The following is a 27,233-nucleotide window of genomic DNA, read 5'->3' as shown; positions in this document are numbered from 1 at the left end:
TTCACTTAACATGATGGAATTTTAGGACTCATCCACACTGTAGCATGTATTAATACTTCCCTCCTATTTAGGCTGAAAAATACTCCATTGTACAGCTAAACATTTTGTTCATCATTTCATCAGTTGACAAACATTTGAGGTGGCTTCCACTTTTTGCAATTATGAAGAATGCTGCACTGAACACTTGTGTACATGTTTTTAATGTGGATATATACATATTTTTAATGCTCTTGGGTATATACCAAGAAGTATAACTGCTGGGTCACATGGTAATTCTATACTATTTTGAGGTACTGCCAAACTGTTTTCCAAAGTGGCTATACCACATCACATTCCCACCAGCAATATATGAGAGTTCTAGTCTCTGTACACACTTTTTTGGTACTGGGGATCGAACTCGGGACCTTCTGCTTTCAAGGCAGGTGGAACCACTGAGCTAAATCCCCAGCCCCTCTGTACACACTTGCCAATATTTGTTATTGTCCTATAATCTTTTTATACCAAGCTCCTCCCCCATTCTAAATAGAAACTATCAGGAGTTGTGATGAAAAATGTACCAGTGATGGCAGAATACCCACAAAGAAATTTCCCTAGGAAGAAAATAAAAGAGAAATGGGCTGAGCACTCACCTGCTGCAGGTCGGCGAGGGAGTACAGGTGGATCTGCTGAAGGAGGTATTCTCGGGGGAAGATTCTGAAAACAAGGGCAGACAGGCAAGTGAACTGTTGTGTCATGCGATTTGCTTTTTTAAGGTTCAAAATCTCATTCAAAAATTTCTTTCCTCTGCCTTTTCCCCTTCTCGTGTACTCCTACTCCCCAAACCCTCTGAGAAACCTGCAATAATACCTTTTCCTTATAGTTTGCTTTCTAACATCAATGTCAGAATGGAAGTTTGGTGCTTCTTTTGCAATATTATGGATTAAACCCAGGGCCTCAAACATGCTAAGCAAGCGCTCTACCACTGAGCTACTTCCCCAGCCCTTTTGAGACAGGGTTTTTGATAAGCTGCCCAGGCTGGCCTTGAACTTGCCAATCCTCCTGTCTCAGCTTCCTGAGTAGATGGGATAACAACTGTGCACCACTGCACCTGGCTGGTCTTTCTATTTTTAAGGTGCTGAGGACCAAACCTGGGGCCAGTGAGGCAAGTGCTCTATCACTGAAATACATTCCTAACCCTGTTCTTTCATTTTCAATGGAATCTGAAATGCTATAGTACTGTGGAGTAGGTCCAGGCCTGTGGACCAGACCATCAGGCTTCTTGTGCCAGCTGTGTCCCTAACAAACTATGTAATCTCAGGCAAATCCCAGACCTCCTTCTACACTGTGTAAAGATGGTAAGTGAACTTGGTGTTACTAAGTGTCTTTCTGGCTGTAATACTGCATGCCTAAATTAACTGATATTAGAGTTGAGTAATCCTAGCAGAGCAACCTATGTGTTTGTCTAGAGGCTCCCATGGCTTTCATTAATGCAGAACAGTGGTACTGAGCATCACATTAATGAGCCACCCGAAATACATAATGATGGTAAATTTTAGAATCCAGGTATGATGGTTAGTCTTGAGTGTCAATTTGATTGGCTTGAGAGATATTTAGGAGATTAGTAAAGCTCAATTCTGGATATGTCTGGGTGGATCTTAGGGAGTTTAACCTTGGGGACTCTATCTGGTCCCTGGCTGCTTTCTCTCTGGCTTTTCTGCTGCCTGCTTCCCAGATTCCCTGAGCTGAGCAGCTTTCCTCTTTCTCGCTCTTCTGCCATGATGTTTCTGGCTTGGAGCCAGCTGACCATGGACCGAAACCTCTGAAACCATGAGCCAAATATACCTCTCCTCCTTTAAATTGTGAGTGTCAGTTATTTTGTTCCAGCAATGCAGAGGTGATTAATATAACAGGAACAGATGTGAATAATGGGAGAAATATTCTGAATTGGGGCTCCCTAATAAAGTCCAGTATCTTTGGTTGCTGTTAGTTTACAGGATCTAGATGACAGTGAATGAGTAGGAAAAAACAATTGATTATGAACTAGCTGATAGGTATCAAAGGGTAGGTGGTTACAGAGCACCACACATACAAAGTAAACCCAAACAAAACTCACGGTGCTAGCATTTTCTCAGATTGTCTTTTGTGGTTCTATGCAATTATCTTATGTCTTAAATGAAAGAAACCATTAACTTATTCAATTAATATTTATGACTATCCACTAGATGTCAAGCACCATGTCACACATGAGGAAGATAATTATGAATAAGACAATCCAAGTGTCTGAGTTCAAGAAGCATAAAGTCAGCCAGGGTTGGGCATGTCTGTAATGCCAGCTATTTGGGAGACTGAGGTATGAGGATCATATGTTCAAGTCTAGGCTAAGAAACTTAGCCAGATTTTGTCTCAAATTAAAAAGGGATGAGGATGTATCTTAGCACTCTCCTGGTAGGTCAGTCCTTAGTACTGGGGGGGGGGAGCATAAAATCAAATGAGGTAAGGACACATAAATTGATAATTATAGTGTAACATGGAAATGGAAAATGGTAACAGTTATGTATGTGGTACACTTTTTTTACAATGGTCTAACATGGTAGATTACAATCCTGGCTGTCCATTGGAATCACTTGCAGAGCTTTTAAAAAATGACAGGAAACACGCGTGAGTGGAGCCCAGAAATCAGTGTTAAACAAAAAATTAGATGAGTACTCTCCCAGTGATTATACAGCCAAGGTTTAGAACCACCGGCCTAATATCTAGGTCCCTGGGAAATTCATTATTCAGTCTTTCAGTTAAGTATGAATTCATTACCAAATCCTAGAGATTAAATGGTCCATCCTTGTATCTACCCTATATTTTTTTCCTTCTTAAATTCTTTTATTGGTACATTTTAGGCATACAATACATTTACATTTATCATAGGGAACTTGTACCTTTACATAAGGTATCTTGATTCTTATTTTTTCCCCCTTCCCCTGCCCTCCCTTCAACTCCTCCACCCCTCCCTATTTACAAAGACTTTGTTTCCATTTCTTCCTTTTCTCATATTTTTTTCCTTTCCCCTTCCCCTCCCACTTGATTAAACACACACTATACACCAGTTACTGTATACTGGCCCACGGAGTAGGGGGCACTAGAGCTGTTAGACAAAGTCTTTATCCCATGGAGAACTGAGATAGGTGTATTCCAGTTTGGAGCTCTTCTAGAAAGTAGGACAGATACTGAAGAGATCTTTGGAAAAGCATGCTTCCCTCACAGAAACAAAACTAGGCTAAGAGAGTGACAAAGCCATAATATTCTGGGAAATGGAATACAGTTCCTGAGGCTGGGCTCTCTTCAACTCATGGTTCAAGGTTCAACTGATGGTTCAAGGTTGGACCCATGGCAGGAAGCACAGCACAGTCCCAGTGCAGCTGGGTAAAGTGGAAGGAAAATGCTCAATCTCTCCATGTTACCTTAGCTTCCCTAGAGAAGGCCCTCTGTTGTGGAAGGTAGATCACTATCCTTTGAGAGGCCAAGAGACAGAACCAATCTCTACTTCCAGTAACACGCAATATGACAGAGATGATTAAGAGAACTACTTTTCATGATGTTTTTATTATTAAACACTGATAAGATGAGCCCAATTTGGGACTTGCACTTGCCATACATATTTCACTCAGCCCTCACAATGGCCTGGCATAGTAAGTATAACCTCCATTTTACGTAAGAGGAACCAGGGCTCAGAACCAAGACTAATTTGCCAGCATCATAAAGCTGGAATTCAAGGCTAAGATTTTCTGAGTTCAAAGATTTGTGCTTCTTCCAGTTTCTTAGGGGTACCAGAAGAGCAAGGATGGATGTGGGGTTGAGTTGATTTATTCCAAATTTTCTTTTTATTTGTAAAGCGTTCATACTCTCATATCCTTCACCCAGATTTCCCTAATGTTTACATCTTATATAACCTCGGGACACTGATTTAAACTCAGAAATTAGCTATTATATAAATTAGAGACTTCATTCAGGTGTTACCAGTTGTTTCTGTTCAGGGTTCAATCTAGAATACAACACAGTTTATAGATTTTTGTTATTACTGAACATGCTATATTTAAGCATTTGCAAGGCAACTCGAGACAAACACGTATCAGAAAAAGAAATCTAAGACACAGTCTTTCAGTAGGGCTCTGAGGGTGGCAGAGTATGATACTATAATATGGAGACAGAGGATGGTGTTTGGGGATAGTTGAATAGGAAGAATGATCATTTTCTTTCCTTTTTTTTTTTTTTTTTTTTTTTTGCAGTGCTGGGGATTGAACCCAGGACTTCACACCTATGAAATAAGTGCTCTACTACCAAGCTATACCTGAATAATCCTTTTGAAAGGTAACTGCTAAATAATGATATCTCTTAAATAAAGTAGAATGAAAGGAATGTGACAGCAGTGCTAAGATATGGGGATATGACTAAGGCAATGAATCATGTGAGTGGGCTGGAAAGTCATTTTGAGATGAGCTTTTACCTCTTCTGCTGGTTTGCAGGAACATAAGTGAGCTAGAGAGAGTCAGAAGGAAGATGACTGAAATGATGTCCAGCAGGCACAAATACTACAGGGTAGCATATCTATAATATCTTGCTACTTAAAATTCTCTGCTCTAAAATCCTAAAATTTCTGACTGAGAGTAGACAAGATACACGAATTATTTACAAACCAAATCATACCGGCCTACCTTTCCAAGAGTTTTATAGAGAGCCAGTCAGCTATATAGTAAACAAGCACTTCTGAGTGTCTAAAATAAGCCAGGCATTGAGTCAGATGTTGGAGATGGATATTTCAATGAACACAATTAATGAACACAAAGAGAATTTCCAGTTTCTTCTTACTTCCAAACACTGTACATTTTTCTTTTTTGGTACTGGGGGTTGAACTCAGGACTTTACACTTGCAAGGCAGGCACCGGCACCACTGAGCTAAATCCCTAGCCAAACACTGTTCATTTTTCTTCTCACAATAGCTACCCAACTTTGGTCATGTCATCTCTAATACTCCTTCAATACTGTTTGTACAACTAGTTTATCTAATGTTTATAAATGTGTAAATACATTTCACATATGCTTATTTTCCCTCTCTCTTTGGGAGAAATTTTAAGTCCTTCCTGAAACACGTTGTCTACTATTTCCCTTTATCATTCTTCTGTGTCTAATGCTATAATTTATACGAGGTCAGTCATGAAATACAAAGAACTGGAAAATGCAAGATATGCAGAAAAGATAAAGGAACCAAGCTTATTGTGTCAGAGAAGATGTTGGTTCCAAAAGACTTAGTGGTGGTCATTAAAAGTACAGAATTTGGGCAGAACACGCCGAGTCAGCCCACTGCAGACAGGCAGGTCTGTGCACGCCCTACCGAGGTCCTGAGTCGCGTGGAAGACACCGGATTGCGCTGCTGCAGACAGACAGGTCTGCGCACACCTTACTGAGGTCCCCAGTCGCACAGAACACACGCCGAGTCGGCCCGTTGCAGACAGGCAGGTCTGTGCACGCCCTACCGAGGTCCTGAGTCACACAGAAGACACTGAATCACCCCGCTGCAGACAGGCAGCAACCTGATTCCACAATACAAAGACGCAGAGGACACCAGACCATCAGACCAAGGTACTGAGTCCCATTGTTCCCGGCCCAGAGGTAGGGGCTTCTGAGCCGTCGTCCCACTGCTCCTGGTCCAGAGGAAGGGGCTTCCCGGTTACCATCCTTCCCAGTGCTCCAGGCCCAGAGGAAAGGGCTTTTGGGCCACCTTCTGTTCCACTGCTCCTGGCCCAGAGGAAGGGGCTTCTGAGCCACCATCCCACTGCTCCTGGTCCAGAGGAAGGGGTTTCCTGGCCACTATCCCTCCGGCTGCTCCCAGCCCACAGGAAAGGGCTTTTGGGTCACCATCCCTACCACTGCTCCTGGCCCCTGTCCCACCTCTCCCAGCTCAGAGGAGGTAATCTGTGTAGGCGCTAACAGCCTCCCACCCCAGTCGAAATGAGAAAACACGTAAATAAGTCTCAAAACCAGTCTTCCAGATCACCTACAGCAACCCCAGAGGGAAATAAGATGGAACACTCTGATACTCAACCACCTGGACCCACTGAAATGGCAACAAAAGGGGATCTGGAAAAAAATGAAATCAGAAATAATTTCTCAGATAACAGGAGAAATTGTGCCCCTAGTGCAAGACATGATTAATAAATCTAGAGAGGAGCTGAGGAACATGATGGAATCCCAACATAAGAAACAAATGGAATCTATAAAACAGATGCAAATAGATTTCCAGGACAAGAAAAACGCCACTGAAAGTCTACACAGCAGAATGAGCCAATGTGAGGACAGAATTTCAGATATAGAAGATAAGATTGCAATTAGTGACCAGGAAAAGAAAAATTGCTTCAAAATTATAAGGGAACATGAGAAATCAATCCAGCAGCTGCTAGATGATGCAAAGAAGAATAACATTAGACTGATTGGGCTCAATGAAGAAACAGGAGAGAGTGCAGATAACATAAAAAACCTCTTCACAGAAATAATGGCAGAAAACTTCCCAAGCAGGGGAAAAGAGCTTGACACACAGATAAGTGAGGCATAACGGACTCCAAATAGCCTTGATCAAAAAAAATCTACACATAGGCATATAATTGTTAAGATTCCAGAAACACAACAGAAGAACAAAGTTCTCCAAGCAGTCAGAGAAAAGAAACAAATCACATACAAAGGAATGCCCATCAGAATCACAGCAGACTTCTCTACACAAACCACCAAGGCAAGAAGAGCTTGGAGTGACGTATTCCAAGCCCTAAAAGAAAACAGCCTCCAACACAGATTGATCTACCCTGTAAAACTATCTTTCAAAATGGATGGAGAAATAAGATATTTTCATGACAAAGAGCACCTTAGGAACTTTGTGAATACCAAACCAGCACTCCAAAGAATTGTACACAATATCCTAGGAACAGACATTGAGGATCACAACCCCAGGAAGCAAAGCAGAATGAACCCATCTGGCATGACAAGAAATTAAATGTAAAGGGGGAGGACCGAACAAAAAGAAAAAGTCATGGCAATGACAAGTCAATACGTTTCAGTTATAACCATCAACGTTAATGGTCTCAATTCACCAATCAAAAGAAACAGACTGGCAGAATGGTTCAAGAAGCAAAATCCAACAATATGCTGCATACAAGAAACACACTTCATTCAAAAGGAAACTCATAGACTGAAAGTTAAAGGGTGGAAAACAATACTCCATGCGACAGAAACCCGAAAAAAAGCAGGAGTAGCTATCCTCTTGGCAGATCAAGTAGATTTCAAACCAACACTGATTAAGAGAGACGAAGAAGGACATTACATCCTTGTAAAGGGAAGAATCCAAGAGGAAGAGATGACAATCATAAATATCTATGCACCAAACACTACTGCACCCAACTATATAAAACAAATACTAATGGACATGAAAAGTCATATATGCACTAATACAATTGTAGTGGGGGACCTCAACACCCCACTGTCACAAATAGATCAACTAGACTAAAAATAAGTAATGAAATACTAGAACTCAATCGAACTCCTGAACAAATGAACTTAACAGATGTTTACAGAGTCTTCCACCCCACAAAATCAGAACACATTCTTCTCAGATGCACATGGGTCATTCTCCAAAATAGACCACATACTTACACATAGAACATGTTTAAGTAAGTGCAAAGGAATTGAAGTTATCCCCTGTACATTATCAGACCATACTGTGGTGAAATTGGAGATCCATAGCAAAAGAAACTTAAAAAATTTCATAAACATGTGGAAATTGAACAACACACTTCTGAATAACCAATGGGTCACAGAGGAAATTAAAGAAGAAATCAGACAGTTCCTTCAATTAAATGACAATGACAGTACAACATATTGGAATCTATGGGACACAGTGAAAGCAGTCTTACGAGGGAAATTCATAGCAGTGAATATGCATATTAGGAAAACAGAAAGAGCCCAATTAAACAACCTGATGCTGAACCTGAAGCTTCTAGAAAAAGAAGAGCAGGACAACCCCAAAGCTCATATAAGGGAGGAAATTATATAGATCAGAGGAGAAATCAATGCAATGGAGACCAAGAGAACAATACAAAAAAAATCAATGAAGCCAAGAGTTGGTTCTTCAAAAGAATCAACAACATTGACAAACCTTTAGCCAACCTTGTCAGAAAAAGGAAAGAAAAGGCCCAAATCCATGCAATTAGGAATGAAAAGGGTGAAATGACAACAGACCCAGCAGAAATCCAGAGATCATCAATACCTACTTCCAGAACCTATACGCCAATAAGATGGACAACACAGAAGAAATGGACAGATTCCTAGATACATATGAATTACCAAAGTTGAATGAAGAAGACCTAAAAATTCTGAACAACCCAATATCAAACAATGAAATTGAAAATGTAATTAAAAACTTATCAACTGAGAAAAGCCCGGGCCCTGATGGCTTCACTGTTGAATTCTACAAGACATTTAGAGAGGAACTGCTGCCACTACTGTTTAAACTCTTCAATGAAATTGAAAGGGATGCAATACTCCCAAATTCATTCCTGGAAGCAAGCATCACCTTGATCCCCAAAGCAGAGAAAGACCCAAATGAAAAAGAGAACTATAGGCCAATCTCACTAATGAACATAGATGCAAAAATACTTAATAAGATACTGGCAAACAGAATGCAGATCATCAAGAAGATCATACACCCTGATCAAGTGGGATTCATCCCAGGGATGCAGTGATGGTTCAACATACGCAAATCAATCAATGTAATACACTATATCAATAGAGCCAAGGACAAAAACCATATGATTATCTCCATAGATGCAGAAAAAGCATTTGACAAAATCCAACATGCACTTATGATAAAAACCCTACAAAAAATTGGAATAGATGGTCTCTACCTCAAACTGATAGAAGCCATCTATGAAAAACCAACAGCCAATATCATACTAAATGGTCAAAAACTGAAATCCTTCACACTAAAATCAGGAACAAGACAAGGATGTCCACTATCACCACTCTTGTTCAATATAGTTCTGGAAACATTAGCCATGGCAATTAGACAAGAGAAAGAAATAAAAGGAATAAAGATAGGTAATGAAGAAGTCAAATTGTCATTATTTCCAGATGACATGATACTCTATATAGAAGACCCCAAGAACTCCACCAAAAGTCTTCTAGACTTAATAACCAAATTCAGTCAAGTAGCTGGTTACAAGGTCAACACATAAAAATCAATAGCTTTCCTCTACACCAATGACAGACTCACTGAGAGAGAAATAGGGCAAATAATTCTTTTCACAATAGCATCCAAAAAGCTGAAATCCTAGGAATCATCCTAACAAAAAAATTCAAAGACCTCTTCTCTGAAAACTATGGCATTCTGAAAAGAGAGACTGAAGATGATATCAGAAAATGGACAGACATTCTGTGCTCCTGGGTAGGAAGGATTCATAGAGTGAAAATGGCCATACTTCCAAAACTGCTACATAGATTTAATGCAATTCCAATTGAGATCCCAGCAGCATACTTCATAGACCTCGAGAAAACAATCCAAAAATTCATTTGGAGCAAGAAGAGACCCAGAATAGCAAAAGCAATTCTAGGTAACAGAGACATGCTAGGGGGTATCACAATCCCCAACCTGCAACTCTACTACAAAGCTACTGTGATAAAAACAGCATGGTACTGGCAAAGAAACAGTCTTGAGGACCAGTGGAACAGATTAGAAGATGCAGAAACAATGCCAGACACACTCAGCCATCTCATCTTGGACAAAGGAGCCAAACACCCTCACTGGAGGAAAGATAGCCTCTTTAATAAATGGTGCTGGAAAAATTGGGCTTCAACTTGCCAATGATTAAAACTAGACCTATATCTCTCACCATGCACTAAACTAAAATCTAAATGGATTAAAGATCTAAATATTAAAATAGAAACTCTGAACCAGTTGGAACAGAGGTTAGGTAGAACCCTTGAAGACATCGGTGTAGGAAAAGATGTTATGAACAAAACCTCAGTTGCCTGTGAACTAGCACAAACAATCAACAAATGGGATCTCTTCTTATTAAAAAGCTTCTGCACAGCAAGAGAAACCACCAGCAGTGTGAAGAGACAACCCATAATGTGGGAAAAAATCTTCACCTGCTCTTCCTCAGACAAAGGTCTACTATCTCAAATCTATAAAGAACTTAAAAAGATCAGACCTTCCAAATTTAAAGACCCAATCCAAAAATGGGCATCTGAAATGAACAGACATTTCTCAGACAAAGAAGTAGAAATAAAGGGTGAAAAATAAGAACCAAGAGAGATTATGTAAAGGTGCAAATTTCCAATGATGAATGTCATTATATTGTATACCTAAAATGTACCAATGATTAGAATGAATAATCGACACTGTAAAATAGGAAGAAAAGGTCCAAAGGGGCAGGGATAGTGGGAGGGGCAGGAGAAAGGAAAGAAGGGAAAGGAAAAATGATGAGAAATGGAAAAAATGGAAATAAAGTCTTTGTAAATAGGGAAGGGTGGAGGGCGTGAAGGGAGGGCTAGGAATGGGGAAAAAATAAGAACCAAGATGCATTATGTAAAGGTACAATTCCCAATGAGAAATGTAATTGTGTTGTATGCCTACAATGTACCAATAAAAGAATTTAATACAAAAAAAAAAAAAGTACAGAATTTGAAGAAGACAATGCCAACCAGCAACTTGTCTCTCTGGAGGATAGAAGTTGTGGCATAAAAGCACTTCAATCAATTAGGAGAATAAATTTTCAGAGAGGGACTAAGGGAGGTATTAAAAATGAACCTATGTTTCGAAAGTAAATACAAGAAGAAAAAGACTTTCTGCAGGTTTCCAGGTAGAGCCAAGCTCTTCTGGTTAGAAGTGGTAAGAGTTTCTTAGGCACAGCCAGATAAGGGCTTACAGTCCCTTGTTCCTCTTTCCCCTAAGGCAGACATTCTCTAAATAGCTCTGGCAGACCAACACAGGGAAAGGCAGGTGTGTAAGGACTGAAGAGACAAGCCCAGGAAAGGTGGACCACAGAAACTATGCATTGGGGGATATCAAGGGCTCTTCCCTGCTATGGCTCCAGTCCTGCCAGTCAGGGGCCCTTGAGGAAACAGACTGAACAAGCAGGGATTCTCTGGGCCACTTCTCCTTAACTCTGATGTGTAGAAGGGACTGTGGAAAAGCTGGATGCCCAAGGCCTGCCTGCTCAGGTAGAATTAAGCTGCCTGAGGCAGATCTGACCTGGGAGACAGGGCTCCTTAGAGCAGGCATGCACTTCAGGGACTGCAGGGGAGCCTTTCATGTCTGGAAAGCAAAGCTTGGTGTTCTCTTAAAATAATCATGTCAGCATTAGTTTTATTATTAATTATTCAGTAAAGAATGGATGACTATTTGCATTCTTTGTCAGGAAACATTTGTGTTCACTTTATTTCCTGTGAATTAAATTTAAACCTCAGCACACATTTCGTTATGGCTTGTGTTTAGATATCCACCAAAGCCACTGAAGCCTCATGCTTTTGGAAGTGGGGCTTTTTCAGAGGTGACTAGTTCTAGAGTGTGTGACCTGGAATGGATTCATGGTGCAATGCAAGGCTCAAGGGCACTAGGATTAAGGGTGTGAGTGCTACTCACCCTAAGTTGTCTGTATAAAAGGGGCAGAAAGACACTGTTAAGGTCCCTTTTGCTTTTGTTGTCTTCTGCGTACAATGAACTGTTTCTCCTCTCCCCCTCTGCCATGTGCCACTCTGCCTTGGAGCAGCCAACTATGGACTGAAACCTCTACAAACTGTGAACAAAATAAACCTTTCCTCCTTTAACTTTGGGTGTCAGGTATTTTGTCTGAGCAACAAGAAAAAAGTAACTAAGACACATTTCATTGCAATAGATGAATCCAGGGTTCATAACATATGCCTGGCAGTGTGCTGGGCCCTGACCATTTGGAAAGACATAATTTTTAAATCCATACAGAGATGTGCAGAGTGAGGGCAGCCAGCAAGACACCTTGTCAGGAAAGGTCTCTGCAAACTGATAAGTCAGAGGGGAGGAGAAGCAGCAGAAGGATGCATTTCTGGTGGAGGGAACAGCAGGGGCAGGATCACAGGGGCCAGCAGAAGTATAATGCTCCAAGGGAATCATTCCTGAGGAGATGAAAGAACTCTATGCGCGTACATGTCTGGAAGTGCAGCCAAGAGGGCTCTTGAATGCTATGCTAAGAGTCTACCCAGGAGAGATGAGGTGCCACAGAAAGGTCCCAAGCAAGAGAATGACGTAGTTAGCTTTGTGACTTTAAAACATCACTGATACAGGGCATAGTGGCACACACCTGTAACCTCAGCTACTTGGGAGGCTAAGGTACAAGAAGCACAAGTTCAAGGCCAGCCTGGAAAACTGAGCAAGACCTTGTTTCAAAATATAAAAAGGACCAGGGATGTAGCTCAGTGGTAGAGCACTTGCTTAGTATGTGCATGGCCCTGAGTTCAATCCTTAGTATGAAAAAAAAGCTGCTAAAAAAAAAATCACTGATAGCAGATAGGGATAGAAAGAGAAACTGAAGGAAGGCATCATTGTTTTGAAAAACTAGGTAAGACATAAGGCTTGAATTGAATTGAAATGGTGGCCTTGGTGTTGCAGAGACAGCCTAGCCCCGGAGAGATTTCTGTAGCTGAATATGTGGATCATGGTGACTGACAGGAAGTGCACGTCACCGAGAAGCCTGGTGTTCGCAGTTTTTGTGCTAGGTCAAGTAGGTGAATGGTAATTCCACTTGCTGACACAGGAATAAGGAAGAGGAAGCACCTTGCTGGGGAAGAAGACTGGAACTCTCTGAGGAAGGTGCAGTGGAATCTCCTCTGAGTTCTGGGAGGAAGCCTATGTGCCCCTGGCCTACGGGTTTTAGATGATGCCATGAGAATAAGGGGCAACCTTGGACATCATATACTGGAAAATGAGAAAAGACTGGACCAGGGAAAACGGTTCTATTTAAGGAGGGTGCAGGGAGAAGACTGGAAATGCAGAAGAGCTGCATCAGGAAACCAATGAAAGAGAGAATTTCAAGAAGGAAGAAGGGGACCAGTGATAGTAAAAGCAGTGAGGCCATCAAATGACACAAGGAAGACTCTCATGAGGCCTGAAAAGTGCTGGAAGGATTTGGCAAAGGAATCCATCAGTGACCTCAGACAGAGAGGTTTCGGGAGAGGAGGAAGCCAGACTGCAGAAAGACAAGGACTGTGAATTCTCTTAAGAAGTTCACTTTAAAGGACAGAAGAGAAATTGGGCCATTGCTAAAGAAGGATGTAGGGCTAAGTAAGAAAAGGCTCCTTTTTTTAAAGAAGGGAGAGACTTGAGTGTCTTTATATGCCAAAATTAAGAAGCCAGTACAGAAGCAGGAGCTGAAGACACAGAAACAGGGGTAATTAAGACAGCCTAGCCCTGAAAGACGAACAGGAAATGGGATGTGAACCCAGCTAGAAGTTCTTTCAAAGACATCTTTGCATATGCACACACTCCCAAGTGTTTTACTAAAATGTTATAAAAGTAATTACTAATTTCTCCAATGTAACCCACAAACTTCAACAATTAGGAACCAAATGCAGCAAACTAACTTAAGGTTATCTGACTTAGCAGTCCTTCGGTAAACAGGAACCTTGATGCAAAAGGTCGCTGTCTTTTGTTTTCTGATGAGGTTGCTATGTTTAGGGCTCTCTGTGCATTAAATGACCTCGCTGCACCACAACCCTATTAATCATCAGGTCTGGCAGCATTTCTACAGCGGGCAAATCACATGCACAGCACTGCTCAAGCCAGTGCAAGCGCATCTGGTCGGCCCTGACACCCAAGCCAAAGGACAAATGAGATAAGGAGGGTCAACTCCACACTTCTCTCATTCATCAAAGGCAATCACATCAATGGCAGGTAGCATTATTAAGTTCCCTGGTACCAAAGAACACTGAAGAAACATCCTAAGAGATCATGAAACTTAACTAGCACAATCATTTCTAGTGCCAACATTTTCTATTTTATCATTTTTAGAATTTCTTGACACACTAGTAGAGTGACTTGGGCTTCATTTATAGATTGCTGTAATGAAAGGGGTGAGAAAAGATGAAAATTAAAAAGGAAAAGGGTCATATATGATTCAGAGCCCTTATATTAGCTGGTACTTAGGGTTAAACATTCATAGATACTTGCCTATGAAATCAAAGGCAGTAGTCTTAACAAAAAAGATAGGGGGCTTCATTCCATTTTGTTCTATGACATTAAGTGAAATAAATCAATTATCATTTAACTTGAATAATTTCTGAGGACTTCGACTTAGCTCTCACCAAGCCTTGATACTGAAAAGAAAAGGGACTGGTCAAGCTCTAAGGAAGTAGCTTCTTTGCAGGATTTTGACAGATTTAATAATACTTATTATGATGTTCCTAAAGCTCAGTTCTTAGATATGCACAATGGGCACTTTAAAAACCAATAGTTAAAATGAGAACATTTTTTTCTTAAAAGTTTCTAATGGAAATATCTCAGCTTAGACAGGTTTTATAGAAAGACTCACAACATACCCACAAAAACAACAACACAACATCAAATGCAAACCTCCAGAATTTGATTAGAAATGATGAGTCTAAAAGGAGAATATGGACAGAGCTGCATACGGAATAATTTTAAAAGAAAAATCACTTATTCACATAGTGTTACTGTTTTTCAAGAAGATACACTGCAGGGGAGGTAACTGTGTTGACTTGAGAGTGCCACAGAGTCTACTTGGGAGGGTACAGGCACCCACACCGAAATCAGCACAAAGCTCCATGATGCATCCCCAGGGAAAGGCAATTTAGTGTTCTTGCTATGAGCTGCAAAGTCTTCCTGAAATAGTTACATTAACCTGGATGTGGATAGGACTTACATGTCTAGCTATGCTCAGAGTTAATGGAAAAACAATTTTAAATCAAAGGCAGATATTTCGATAGCAACCCATGTGGAAGAAATAAGCTTCAATCATTTCTCTAGGTACCTCATTTTGCTAATTTCATTGGCAGAAAAAATGGCAAGATTGCACCAGATATTATATCTTGGTAGATAGTTATAGGAAATAAGGGTCTCTTTTACCTGCTCATTCAGAATTGTCTTTAAGTTTCTTAGCAGCAATCTAAAGCCTGGAGTAGAAATACTTGGGAAGTAATTTTGGTTGTGATTATGCATCTGATTATAAAAGTGAGTTTATATCACAGCTGTCATGTTTCTAGCTCAGATTCTTAAGGTATATTTTTTTAATAGTAGCGAGAATATAATACTTTTCCTACAATGATGGTGTCTTTTGTCCTAGAAAATGATTTTTTAAAGTTTATGTATATTTAATCAGAATACAACAAAATCATTTCTTAACTTTTTATAAAGACTTTCTCAGTAAAGAGCTATGTATAAGCTGGACATGGAAGTCCCAGCTACTCAGCAGGCTGAAGCAGGAGGATTCCAAGTTTGAGGCCAGCCTTAGCAATTTAGGGAGAACCTGTATCAAAAAATAGAAAGGTCTGGGGATGTAACTCAGCAGCAGGGTACTTACCTGGCATGTGCAAAGCACTGGGTTTAATCCTCAGTGCCACAAAACATACACATACACACACACACACACACACACACACACACACACACATGAAAAAGAGCTACGTACGTATACAATTTAATACAATTAATATTTATCTTTACAGAGTTCCTTAAAGTGTATTAATGTTCAGTATTGAATGACATTGATTTTTGCACGAGTGCTGATGCTGGCATGCATCTGGTTTGGCTGGAGACTTCTGGAGGAAGTAATGGGAGCGAAGGTGCAATCAGTACATTAGGAAGATAGATGACTGGAAAACCACACTTCTAAAGTTCATCAAGAGAAAAAGAATTTTTGGAGTAGAATAGAAACAGTTGTTTTCAAAAACTATCAAAATGACATCTTATATTTTAGTAGTTTCTGAGTCCTGATAGATTCATGCAGCTGATCTGTTAAGGCTACAGCCCCAACTGCAGTTCATGATATTTTTAAATTTAATTTTAAACTAACTTGAACCCTAGCCACAAAAGTCTGGCTAACTTTAAATCTTCCAAAGAACATAAAAAATTATATTCACTTACTGAGTTTAAAGACATATTATTATCTAGGGGCTGAGAATATAGCTCAGTGGTGCAGTGCCTGCCTGGCAAACGCATGGTCCTGAGTTCGAAAGAAAAAAAATTTTAAAAAAGTATTATCTAAACACTTGAAGTGTTAAAAATTACTTTTAATGGATTAATTTAGCAATAATATTGTTGCTAAAATGGGATTATTCTTCTAAGATTCAATATTAATCAGACTGTGCACATTTAGACCTCAGATTTTAAGATTCCTAATATGTCGTTTGGAGACTTAAGAATTAGGCTGCCCTCAGGAACATATTCTTAATAAGCTAGCCTCCTAAATTAAGTGTATTTGATTCACAACAGCATACTCTATCAGACAATCCTTTCACCTATGTCTGACTTTTAGGGATGAAGAAGAAGTGTTGGTGTTGAGATTCTAGCAGCTTATTATTAGACTGCTAATGTGATCTTTTGGTGAGTACACTGAAAATAATCTTTTTACTTCTAAGATGAATGATATGTAGGTATATCTACACGTTAAAACACCATTTTCATTCAGTGATTCATGATGCTTTAGACAAATTTTTACTGACATGAAAAGACATTCACAATATACTAAATGAAGCAATTTAAGTTAAGAATAATAGGTAAAGTATGAAAATGTTTTAATGTAAAAAATCATTTGCAGAGATCTGGAAGGATATATACTAAAATGGTAGGATAGTGGGTGACTTTTTAATTTTCATTTTCTATGAAATACAGTATCTTTTATAATAAGAAAAAAATCAATTTGACCAATCTGAGTGGGCAGAATCTTGGTAACAGTATTTCATCTATTTAATTGACTTATTCAGCAAATATCAGTAGCTCCCAATACATGTCAAGTAGAGTTCTAGGCCCTGGGGTAAAGCAGTGAACAAAATGGATAAAAAGCCATGACCTATGCAGCTTACATCTAGGGGGACAGCAGGGCCACTGCACATGCTTGCATAGTTTGAGCAAAGCACAATTTCTAAATCTATACATAGTGGCCTAAGAGAGAGAGACAAACAAAATGAAGTACCATGTTATATGATAATAAGCAAGGAAAGAAGAGAGAAGGTGCTACAGAGGAGGGGGTGTGTGGGGTGAGGGGGACTGGCTGCAGTTTAAAACAGAGTGGTCAAGGGGGCTTCTTTAAGGAGACAATTGCATAAAGACCTAAAGGAAGGCCAGGGATTTAGCTCAGTTGGTGCCGCCACCTGCCTCGCAAGCACAAAATCCTGAGTTCAATCTCTTGTACACAAAAAAATAAATAAATAAAAAGGACCTAAAGGGGCTGAGGGAGCAAGCTCTGCAGTTTGGAGGAAATGAAAACCAAGTATAAAAACTGAGGCAGGAGACTTCTTGGTATCAAAGGACCAAAAAAAGACCAGTATCAATGGAACAGAGGGAATGAGAGGGGCAAGTTATGGGAGGTGAGGCAGAGAAGTAATGGGGGTGAGATGTGTGTGTGGCTTTGGCTTTTGCTTGGAGTGAGAGGTGAAGCTATTATAGTTTGGGCCAGGAGTGACACCATCAAATTTACACATTAACCTAGCAATAGTTGTAAGGGAAGACTAAAGGGCACCCTTCACCTGGGTAGAGCAGGTGACCAGTTACTGCAGTAATCCAGGAGAAAGATGGTGGTGGCTTAGACCCAAGGGTAGCCGCAGGAGTGGTGATGAGTGGATGTGTTTGGAAGCTGAAGCTGACAGTGTTTGCTGAGAGGAAGGTGTTTGGCCTGAATAAATGGATAGATGGAGGTGCCATTAAGTGAGATGGGAAAGACTGAGGGATGGAGGCTAGGGTAGTTTGCAGTGGGAATAGGGGGGTGGGTATCAGGATCTTAGTCTTGGACATAGTAATTTGAGATGTTATTAGACCTGCAAAGAACATTTCAACCTTTGGACTTAGTCTCACCTCCAGTGAACTCAGTAAAAATTTTTCTGGGTTAATATGGTAAGAGTAGGAAAGAAGTCTTGGAAAATCAAGTGACATTTATGGAGACTACTGCAGTAGGTGAGCAAGTACTAAATATTGCTTGAAGAAAGGAACAAACAAGAGTCTGACAGGACACACAAAGATACATTTTTTTTCTGGTACTCATCAGGATAATGTCAATAAAAATGGCAATCCTTATGACAGAAATTTCTTATACAGTAAGACTAATATTTTGGTAAGAACTCATGTGAATATAATCATACTTTTAAATAAAATGTGATACAGGAAATAGTTTAGAAAGTAGAAGAATCATTTTCTAGAATTCTCTTGAGATTTCCAAGTCAAGCCATTCAGTTGCTTCCAAATGGCCACAGCCAAAGATTAAACTTGACAAACATCTAGGACCAAATGTTCCCTGAGAATGGACACAATTTTGCTGTAAGCAACCAAGAAAATAGGCTTCATAGTGGGTCCACTAGGGTTGGGGAGAAACTAGTTTTAAATTTATATAAAATGGGGACTTTGGATTTACCAACCATCCCAAGTTCTCAAATCACAGTTTTGATTATAGGGAATGGGAATACTCAAGCAATCACACTCCTTGGACTGGATAATTTCAAACCTCAGAAGAGAAAAATATGACTTGAATTGGGGTCTCTGAAAAATAAGTCCAAACAGCTGTTGGTAGTTGGGATGATTTTTTAGCAGTCCAGGGTAAAATGATAAAAAAAAATAGCAGGATGATTTTTAAATCTATTACTTTTAAAAAGCAGTTAGATTTCTGAAGCTGTCCTTTTTTAAATGCTATTATGTTCTTATATGAAATGGTGGTGAAAAGTAGGTAGTAATGTTTTATTTTATTTTTTTATGTCTGCTTTGGATGTATGTAACCTACAGATACTGTCATATTTTTAAGTTTACAGGCCTGGGAAATGGAAAGGTCTGGCAAACAGTGACCTAAAGAAAATGCACTCGCTGGCACTGATCCAGTGGTCATGCCTGGTTCTCCATGGCTGACACAGCCTGCCAGTGAGCACAGCAATCCCACCTCCTCATGGTTTTGTTTTTGTTTTTGTTTTGTTTTTTTTGGTACTGGGGATCGAACTCGGGACCTTGCTCTTGCAAGACAGGCGGTGGCACCACTGAGCTAAATCCCAGGCCCCTTCACAGGTTGCCACCTCCCTTATTTTCTTCACACTCTCCTGAATGACCTCAATTAAGGGTTCAGGAGAATTAAAAGTGGTTCCCCTTAAGAGCATGGAGACTTCTGGATATCACCAACACCAATAGCAAGGTTCACTGGGGAGTCAACAGTGATCTAAGCATCAGAAAGCCTGGTTCCAGTTGGACTCTACTACTTACCAACCTTGTCACCTTAGGCAAGTGACAGCATCTCAGAGTCACAGTTTTTCACTTCTTCCTAAGGACCCTCCTTATCTTAGAGGGCTGCTATAAAGAATAAACACTATATTTCTAGGGAAGTCCTTATTAGTTGATAAAAACATAATGATCTTTTTTTTTTGGTACTAGGGATCAAACTCAGGACCTCGTGCTTACAAGGCAGGCTCGGTGCCACTGAGCTAAATCCCCGGCCCCATAATTATCTTATATATAATAAGAATTCTACAAACGAGATGACATAATTATAATTATTGATAAGCCTTCAGTGTACAGCTGAATGAGTAGTCTTCTATTTTAGGCTACCAGGAAAAGAAGGATAATCTTGGCCTTTAAGAGTCTTCCAATGCAGGGCCTGGGATTTAGCTCAGTGGTTCCACTGCCTGCTTCGGAAGCTCAAGGACCCAAGTTCAATCCCCGGTAACAAAAAAAAAAAAAGAAGACAAAAATACCATTGGGCCCAGGGATTTAGCTCAGTGGTTCCGTCTCTTGCCTAGCAAGCGCAAGAACCCGAGTTTGATCCCTGGTACCAAAAAAACAAAACAAACAAAAAAAGAGTCTTCTAATGCAGCCACCAGGAAAGATACAAACACAAGGAGATGGAAACTATCTAGGCAGTTAAATGTCAAATAAATGGCCCAGAATGATTGTTACTGGAAGAGCTCAGAGAAGGAATCAGCCACTAAGGACAGGTGGGAAGAGGTGGCACTTGAGCTGGTAAGAGTGGCCTAGTCAAGCAGAGGAAGGAAACAGTAGTGTGTCAGAAAAGTGAGTATGTCACTGGCTAGGGTAGGGTGGAAGTGGTCCATTAGGAACACAGTAGAAGATTTTTTTGATTGGTGATGTGATCCATGTAGGGACCAGGGGAAGACAAAGTTGTGGGTACAGGTCAGGGTCAGATCACAGATATCAGATACTGAACCAAAGATTTCATTACCTCCTACAGGTTACTGAACTATCCACTGTCCAATAAGACCATTTTATGTTACTATGTGTGTTAGCCTGGAAAGAGGAGCTGTGGGAGGGTGAATTCCAGTTAGGAAATTATAGAAATAAGGTGGTAAGAGTACAGACTAGGGGGTGACCATGGAAATGGAAAGTAAAAGAAGGCTGTGACTAGCTCTTTAGGGAGCTTAAAGTAAACTGTTTGGACCACATAAAGGTTCACAGCTTGGAAAACTGAGAACTACATCATGATTAACTGAAACTGACCTGACTACAGTGGATATATTTTTCATAGGAAAACAGTAACTTTAAGCTGGGTATAGCAGTGCCATGTCCCAGCACACTGAGAGGTTGAGGCAGAAAGATCTAATTTCTAGCCCAATTTAACAAGAACTTGACTCAAGTGTATATATGACTGGGGAGAGATGTAGCTCAGTGCAAAGGGCCTGGGTTTAATCCCCAATACCACAAAAACAAAACAAAACAAAACAAATCCAATGACTTCAATTTGCCCCTTGAGTGGAGATGTCAGGCAGCTAGACAGCTAGACAGAACAAGCATATGGTGATCTCTTTCCAGTCACTGTGGATTTATAAAGATCATAACTCTGTCTCCCTAAAGCTGCTAAGAAAGTATCCGAGGAGAAGTGTCCTTTCCTAAAGTGCAGGATGTTGCCACACTGGTTCCTGGCTATCAGGGCTGAAGGAGTAGGTAGAAAGGCAGCAAAGTGTTGGCCATTCCTAGTGTTAGGGAGCAGGAGGAAGACATGGAGGCAGTGACAGTGTAGAGAAGGGGGAGACCCAGATGGGCTGGCATGCAAAGAAGGGCAAGAAGAAGAAAGGCCTAGAAGAAAGGGCTGCTGACGTGGCCAGGAGTCCAAGAAAGAGTGCACTCCAGTCAGGCTGCAAGGAGTCAACCTCGAAGGGACTGGACAAAAAGGAAACGGACACATTTCTCAGAACCTCTGCAGTCAAGGGAATGCCTGCAGATATAAGCTTAAGTGGTAGTATGAGCAGGAGAGGGTGGCTGGTTCTTTTTTAAGTGGCAGCACAGGTGAAGATAACTGAAATAAGAGAGTAAATGTGCTAGCAGGAGAGGGGCACAGTCTCTGAAGGGTCCTGCTGTATTGCTCCTGGAGGACCAGAGTCTACGTCTGGAGACTCCTACTAATGTTGTGCACTCTGAATGAGAGCCATGGCGCAGTCCTGAGTCCTGGGTTCTCTGATGCCTCTTCTCCCCTGCTCACTGCACCTCCTAAATTTTGATTTGCTTGTAAGAAAAATCACGGGAGCTAACATTTACTGAACACTTTCCTGTTTCAGGCATGAACTCTCTTATTCTCAGATTTTCCCTATGCAGTGCTATTATTATTATCATCATCATTATTCTCATTTACTGGTTAAACAACTGGGTCTGCAAGCTAGAGGTGAGTTCTGAGCTAGGGAAAGTCTAACTTCAGGGCCTACCATATACTACCTCCATTTGTGCTCCCATTTTATCCTTTTCCTTGGTTACCCAGCTATAACCTTTGACTTTGTGGTGACCAGGAGTGACTGTAGCATGCTGTTCTAGGTATCGGTTTCTCAAGTCACCTTACTGCAAGAGGCTGTGAAGCATGTTTTGATGGCCTAGCCCAAGCCCAAGACGCCCCAACTCATCATCTGAAGAACTTTTGAAGTTGACCTGACGGTATTACTTCTAGTTCCACAAGTTCTTCATTTTTTGTTTGTTTGTTCTTAAAGAACTAAATCTAGATGTTTTCCACCCTGTGAAATGGACCTCCCACCTGGAATATGAGTGACAGACCTAATATCTAAGATATGAGAAAACTTTATACTTATTATTTAAGTATTCAAGGTTAAAACCTTGGCAACACAATAAATGAATTAAATGGGCTGCTGTTAAGAAAACCAGAGCAGTCTCATACACCAAGTAGCACTGGGTTTGGGAAGACACCAGAAGTGGCAGAGGAAATCGAAAAGCCTCTTATCTCAAGCTGATGGCTGCTCCACAAGAATGTACAATTAGAGCTTTTGATTTCCTAAGAGAAACGAGAAAGCTTCATTTTGTGCATGAATAAAAACTCCTAATTGTTCAAATGGTGGCAACTATTTTATCATCTCAGAGTTGTAGGGGCCATTCTTGTGAGGCCAAACAAAGCACATGTACTGGCCAAAGGTGGCCCTGAGGTACCTGTTTGTGACCTCAGATTTATATCCTACTGTTAACATGCTCAGGAGAGCACAGTTCAAGCTCTTTTTAGTGTCCCTTCCAAAGATGTCCCCAGTGGCTGCCCATCTGGATGTGTCCTGACAATGCTAAGTACATCAAGATTTTCCAGAGTTCTTCATGCACCTTCATGTGTGAGCACGGTAAATAATTCTCATGAGATGTTAACTAGGCCTTGAACTAATTCAGAAAGGTCGCCATCTGGGAGTCTTCAGAAACAGTGAACTGTCAGCACCGTAAACATTTTAGGCTTCATGGAGGACACTGACTTCTTCTAAACTAATCACTCCTGCCAGTCAAGCTTTGTAGAATAGGTTTAAGAACAAGGCATCCATTTAACAACAATAACAAAAACAGTGAGGATGAAAACTGGACAGTCATAATAATGAAAAGCCTAAAAGCAAACTGTGACTTCCCTAATAAGGTGACGACCAAAGCTGGCTCCCTGGTGGTGGAGCGCCAATACAATTAATCAGTCTGTTTTCAGTTTTCTCACGACAGCAATATTAACAGTTTGCTCTCTTCTGTTTATATGGTGCTGACAGGTCTTCAGCATGTTAGGCCTACTTGCTGGAGATTAATGGCCACTCTTATACTGAGGTAAAAGTAGGCAGGGAGAGAATGCCTTTTATGACTAGATAAGAACTGAATTCTCTTGGGGTTTTTTTGCTTCTCTATTGCCTATCAATTCGAGTCTTCTAATCTCTATCAGGGATATATAAGACTAGTCATGACTACAAGGTTCCTCTCACTTGTTAAGCTCCTCTCACTTGACATGTTACATCATCAGGTGAAATAAAAGGAACTTTAAACTGATTTTGGGTAAGTTTATCATCTCTAGGTATTGTTGCCTCATTTAGTTTTTTTAAAAAAACCTCATTCCTAATAAAAGTGAAAGAAATAGAGTGCAGTGGCCTCTGACAACAGGAATTGTAGCATATTAGGTAGGAATGGATTGCTTTTTTTATGGACACAGGAGAAGGCAGAGTTGTTATAAAGGACAGCATGCTGCAGGAAGTATGGGCACCTTAGAAAAATCTCTTAGAAATTATTCCACTTAATAATCATATTTCAACCTAAGTCAAAAAGATTTGAAATAATACAAGAAGACTAGTCACTCTCCACTCACTATCTACTCTGTTTAAAGCTAAAGGAATGATGTTTATTAATACATATTTTTCTCTCTCCCAGGTTAGAGAGAAAAATGATAACTCCAAATATTTTAACAGCATCTAAGTACAGGGAATCTAAAGTAACAAAGATTTTAAAAATCAACGTGCCTCCTTTAAAGTTGTGTAGGAATCAATATCTCATTGTTTGTTCTTAGGCAGATTCTGATCCATACATTTATTTATTTATTTATTTATTTGGTACTGGGGATTGAACTCAGGATCTTACGCTTGCGGGGCTGGCGCAGTGCCACTGAGCTACATCCCTGGCCCTGCTCCATCCATTTTATGAAACAAACATAAAGATAAGAGTATGCATCATATACCTAGGAACTGCAGCCTGAGCTCACCTAGCTTTCCTTGCTCATATTCTCCTGACACAGTAGCAGGAGGACAGGATTAATTCTGCAGAGAGGACATCAGGGGGTAGCTTTTAAGTAGAACATTTTATCAAACACTTTATCAAACATTTCTAAAGCCAGCTAGAAGAACAGTATAGGATAAAAGAAAGTATCAATGACAATAATACTGACTACTTACTATGTGCAAGAACTATTTTAAAAACTTCAGTTGTAGAAGCCCATTTAATTCCCATAACAGAATGCATTTTGGTAAGAATTAAACAATAATTTTTTTTTGAAGTGCAGGATGTTTGAGAGAGGAGAATAATATACTGGGCTAGATATGGGCAGACTGTAAAATCTATATTTGTGCTTTAATAATTTGTCTAATGCAAAGGTTGGACTGGAGAGAGGGAAACCGAGTTAGAAGGAAATTTCAATAAACTTGCGTGGGGAAAAATTTGAGAATTAATTCAGAAACATACCAACTAATTGTTTAGACTGATTTGTTCTGTTCTTTCCTTTTTTTTTTTTTGTCATTCATTCAACAACTATTTCTGAGGGTTTTGTACATATCAGACACTATGCTAAGAGACAAACAGGGAAGAAAGAAAAAGAGAAATGTGCAAATGTCTCTTACTAGCCATTGTTAAGTGAAGTTAGCATCCCTCTATCTCTCCCTCCATCCCTGCTCTCTCCAGATCGTAATACCTCGTTTTATACAATGGCCATAAACAAATGGTGGGGGTGAAGGGAAAGGAAAAAAGCTCTGCTGTCTTCGTTGTCATCATTCTGGGAGTGCCTTCTTCCCAGAACTTCATTTCTTTCCTGGTGGTCTGGCCATAAGGCGCAGTACATGGTGGTAAACCACTAGACTGCTAGACCAGTGATTCTTAGTCATCCATATGAGAAAAAGACCTCCTACTTAATTTCTAAATGTGTGCCCTGATTTGGCATATTTTAACCAAAGCAAAACACTATACCAGAAAGGTATCTGACATGATTCCCATGTGTAGATTTTCATGTAATCTACAAGTATAGGCACAAGAGAAACAAGCCCTCAGCCAAGTCAAAAGGTACCAAAAATAACAGAACAAGCATACTTTGAACATTAAAAATCAGTATCTATTCAATCCCCAGTACAAAAAAAAAAAAATCTGTATCTAGTTTAGTTGGTAAATTAGTTTAAGAGATATAATTCTATTGCCTTCCAGAGAAAGCTCTGATCTTTTAAAATTAAGATCTGCTTACATTTTATTAGAATAAATCCCAACCTCTTTCTGGAACTTTCTGAAAAACAGCTAGGTAATAGAATGACTACCACTGAGAAATTTTTTGCTCTATAGCAACTGTCTTTTCATTATTATTTTATGAGAGCTTGTCTAGATATTATATATCCTTCATGATCTACATTAAGTTCTTTTTTAAATGTCTTCTTCAGATGCCTGGGGTTATGTCAGTTTCTTTGGATCTAATTGGATCTCAAATTGCAAACTCTATTATTTTAATTCTTTCCAAAGGTTCTTATGCAGGTAGGCTTATTTCCAAAAGCATTTATCATGACTAATGTATGCTGCTGGTCTTTTTTTTTAAACTAAAAAAATCAAAAGGTATTTTTGGGGAACTCAAGAATATCATCAACAATCATTTCAAGTACAAGCTAGTTCATATATGCCAAAGGTGAGAATTTATATGCCCATAAAAATCTAACAGTAAAAGAAGGAACTCTAGGAGAGTAAACACATTTTAACTTCAATTTTATTTTAAGGATTTGATCCTGGTTTGGACTTGTGTGTTCTATGAATTATGAGCTAACTTAGTTACAGGAAAGCAGCCTGCACCAATGTTAAGAATAAAAATGCAGAATCCTGGGCTTGTGCATTTTAATTCTACCTCTACACTGTTTGCATCATTTACCAAGCTTGGGTGTTTGTTTCTGTATGGAAAATAAGATTTAAATAACCACATACTTATTTCACACTGAAAATGTTGTTTAGTCATGAAACATTTCAAACATGCTTATGTTTACTGCTAATAAATAGGAACTGAAACTGAGAAAGTATAAAACACTAGGTGAGTGATCAGTGGAAACATTCCTATGACTACTATTCAGATTAACACGTAAGGAAAGGCTTCGCTGTCCTGGGCACTCGATCTACAGGTGGAAAGCCTGCAGTCACACTGAGAAGTTATTTTCATTTTTCCTGGCTCAAGCAACATAAGCACAAAATCAAAGACATGCCCAGAGGAAGGCCTAGCCGAGAGGTGGAAGGAGACCTACAGAATTAGAGCAAGTTGGTGTCTCAAGGCCCTTGGACAGCATCGAACCATCCTCCCTAGGCAGGAAAGAAAAACAACCTGGAGCTGTCTGACATTTACAACTCTTACCTGCGGCGCAGATCCTCTGCAACTGCCGCCCGGCAGCTGAACAGATAGGCTCGCAGTGATTTTAGCCGCTGCCTCAGGCGCACCACAGTGGCCAGCGGCTCGGCGTGGAGGTACAGCATGGGGTTCTCCTGCTGGATGTCGATCAGGGGCTCTTCGTACACGTACTCCAGGAATTCTTTGGCCTGCTTGGACACCTACAAAACAAGCTTCGGCAGTCAGTTCTGGCGAATCATCCAGCTTATTACAGTTGGTCAATCAAACTAGGAACCATAGCTTGGATAGCGAAGTATCTTTTTTTTATCCTGAACACTGCTGAATGAAAAGTCCACAGTTGAACTAAATATAAATTTTGGCTTCTCTTTCTTGGAAGAATTAATGAACTCTACCTTGATTGTGGTAATAATTATATGAATATAAATATATATGAGATAAAAATAACAGAACTATATTCACGAATTATACCAACGTCAACTTCCTTGTTGGTTAGTTTGATTTTTATCTTATCACAGTACCTAAGATGTTACCAAAGGAGGAAACTGGGTGAAAGGCACAGGGTACCTCTCTGTACTGTCTCTGCAATTTCCTGTGTTTTCATAACTATTTCAAAATAAAAAGGAATTAAGACCCTTTTAACGTCAATACTGATTTTAAAAACCACATAAAAATATATGTATA

The 27,233-nt window shown here is 40.0% G+C and overlaps 1 protein-coding gene and 1 long non-coding RNA gene across 9 annotated transcripts in view; one reads left to right on the top strand and one right to left on the bottom strand.

The window, feature by feature from the left end:
* The window catches only part of Plekhm3 (pleckstrin homology domain containing M3), a 191,545-nt gene that overhangs the window by 86,228 nt on the left and 78,084 nt on the right, over positions 1-27,233 (bottom strand). For all 4 annotated transcript variants that reach the window (XM_004851142.3, XM_087206225.1, XM_021263547.2 and 1 more), the window contains exons 5-6: positions 26,559-26,752; positions 630-693 (exon numbers count right to left, since the gene is read on the bottom strand). In XM_004851142.3, the coding sequence (XP_004851199.1) occupies positions 630-693; positions 26,559-26,752 (258 nt within the window). The remainder of the gene's footprint in view (positions 1-629; positions 694-26,558; positions 26,753-27,233) is intronic.
* LOC110350500 (uncharacterized) overlaps positions 1-27,233 on the top strand; it is a 172,896-nt gene that overhangs the window by 134,287 nt on the left and 11,376 nt on the right. For 2 of the 5 annotated variants that reach the window (XR_002397094.2, XR_015449188.1), the window contains one exon: positions 595-4,243. This is a non-coding gene — a long non-coding RNA (uncharacterized LOC110350500). The other 3 variants (XR_015449186.1, XR_015449187.1, XR_015449185.1) reach the window with 3 other exon arrangements.

The sequence above is a fragment of the Heterocephalus glaber genome, unplaced genomic scaffold (assembly GCF_053883595.1).
Source record: "Heterocephalus glaber isolate CG9 unplaced genomic scaffold, H.glaber_assembly_v1.0 deba00000621, whole genome shotgun sequence".
NCBI classification, from domain to species: Eukaryota; Metazoa; Chordata; class Mammalia; order Rodentia; family Bathyergidae; genus Heterocephalus; species Heterocephalus glaber.
Note: the sequence above shows the minus strand (reverse complement) of the source record. Positions and strands in the feature narration are given on the sequence as shown.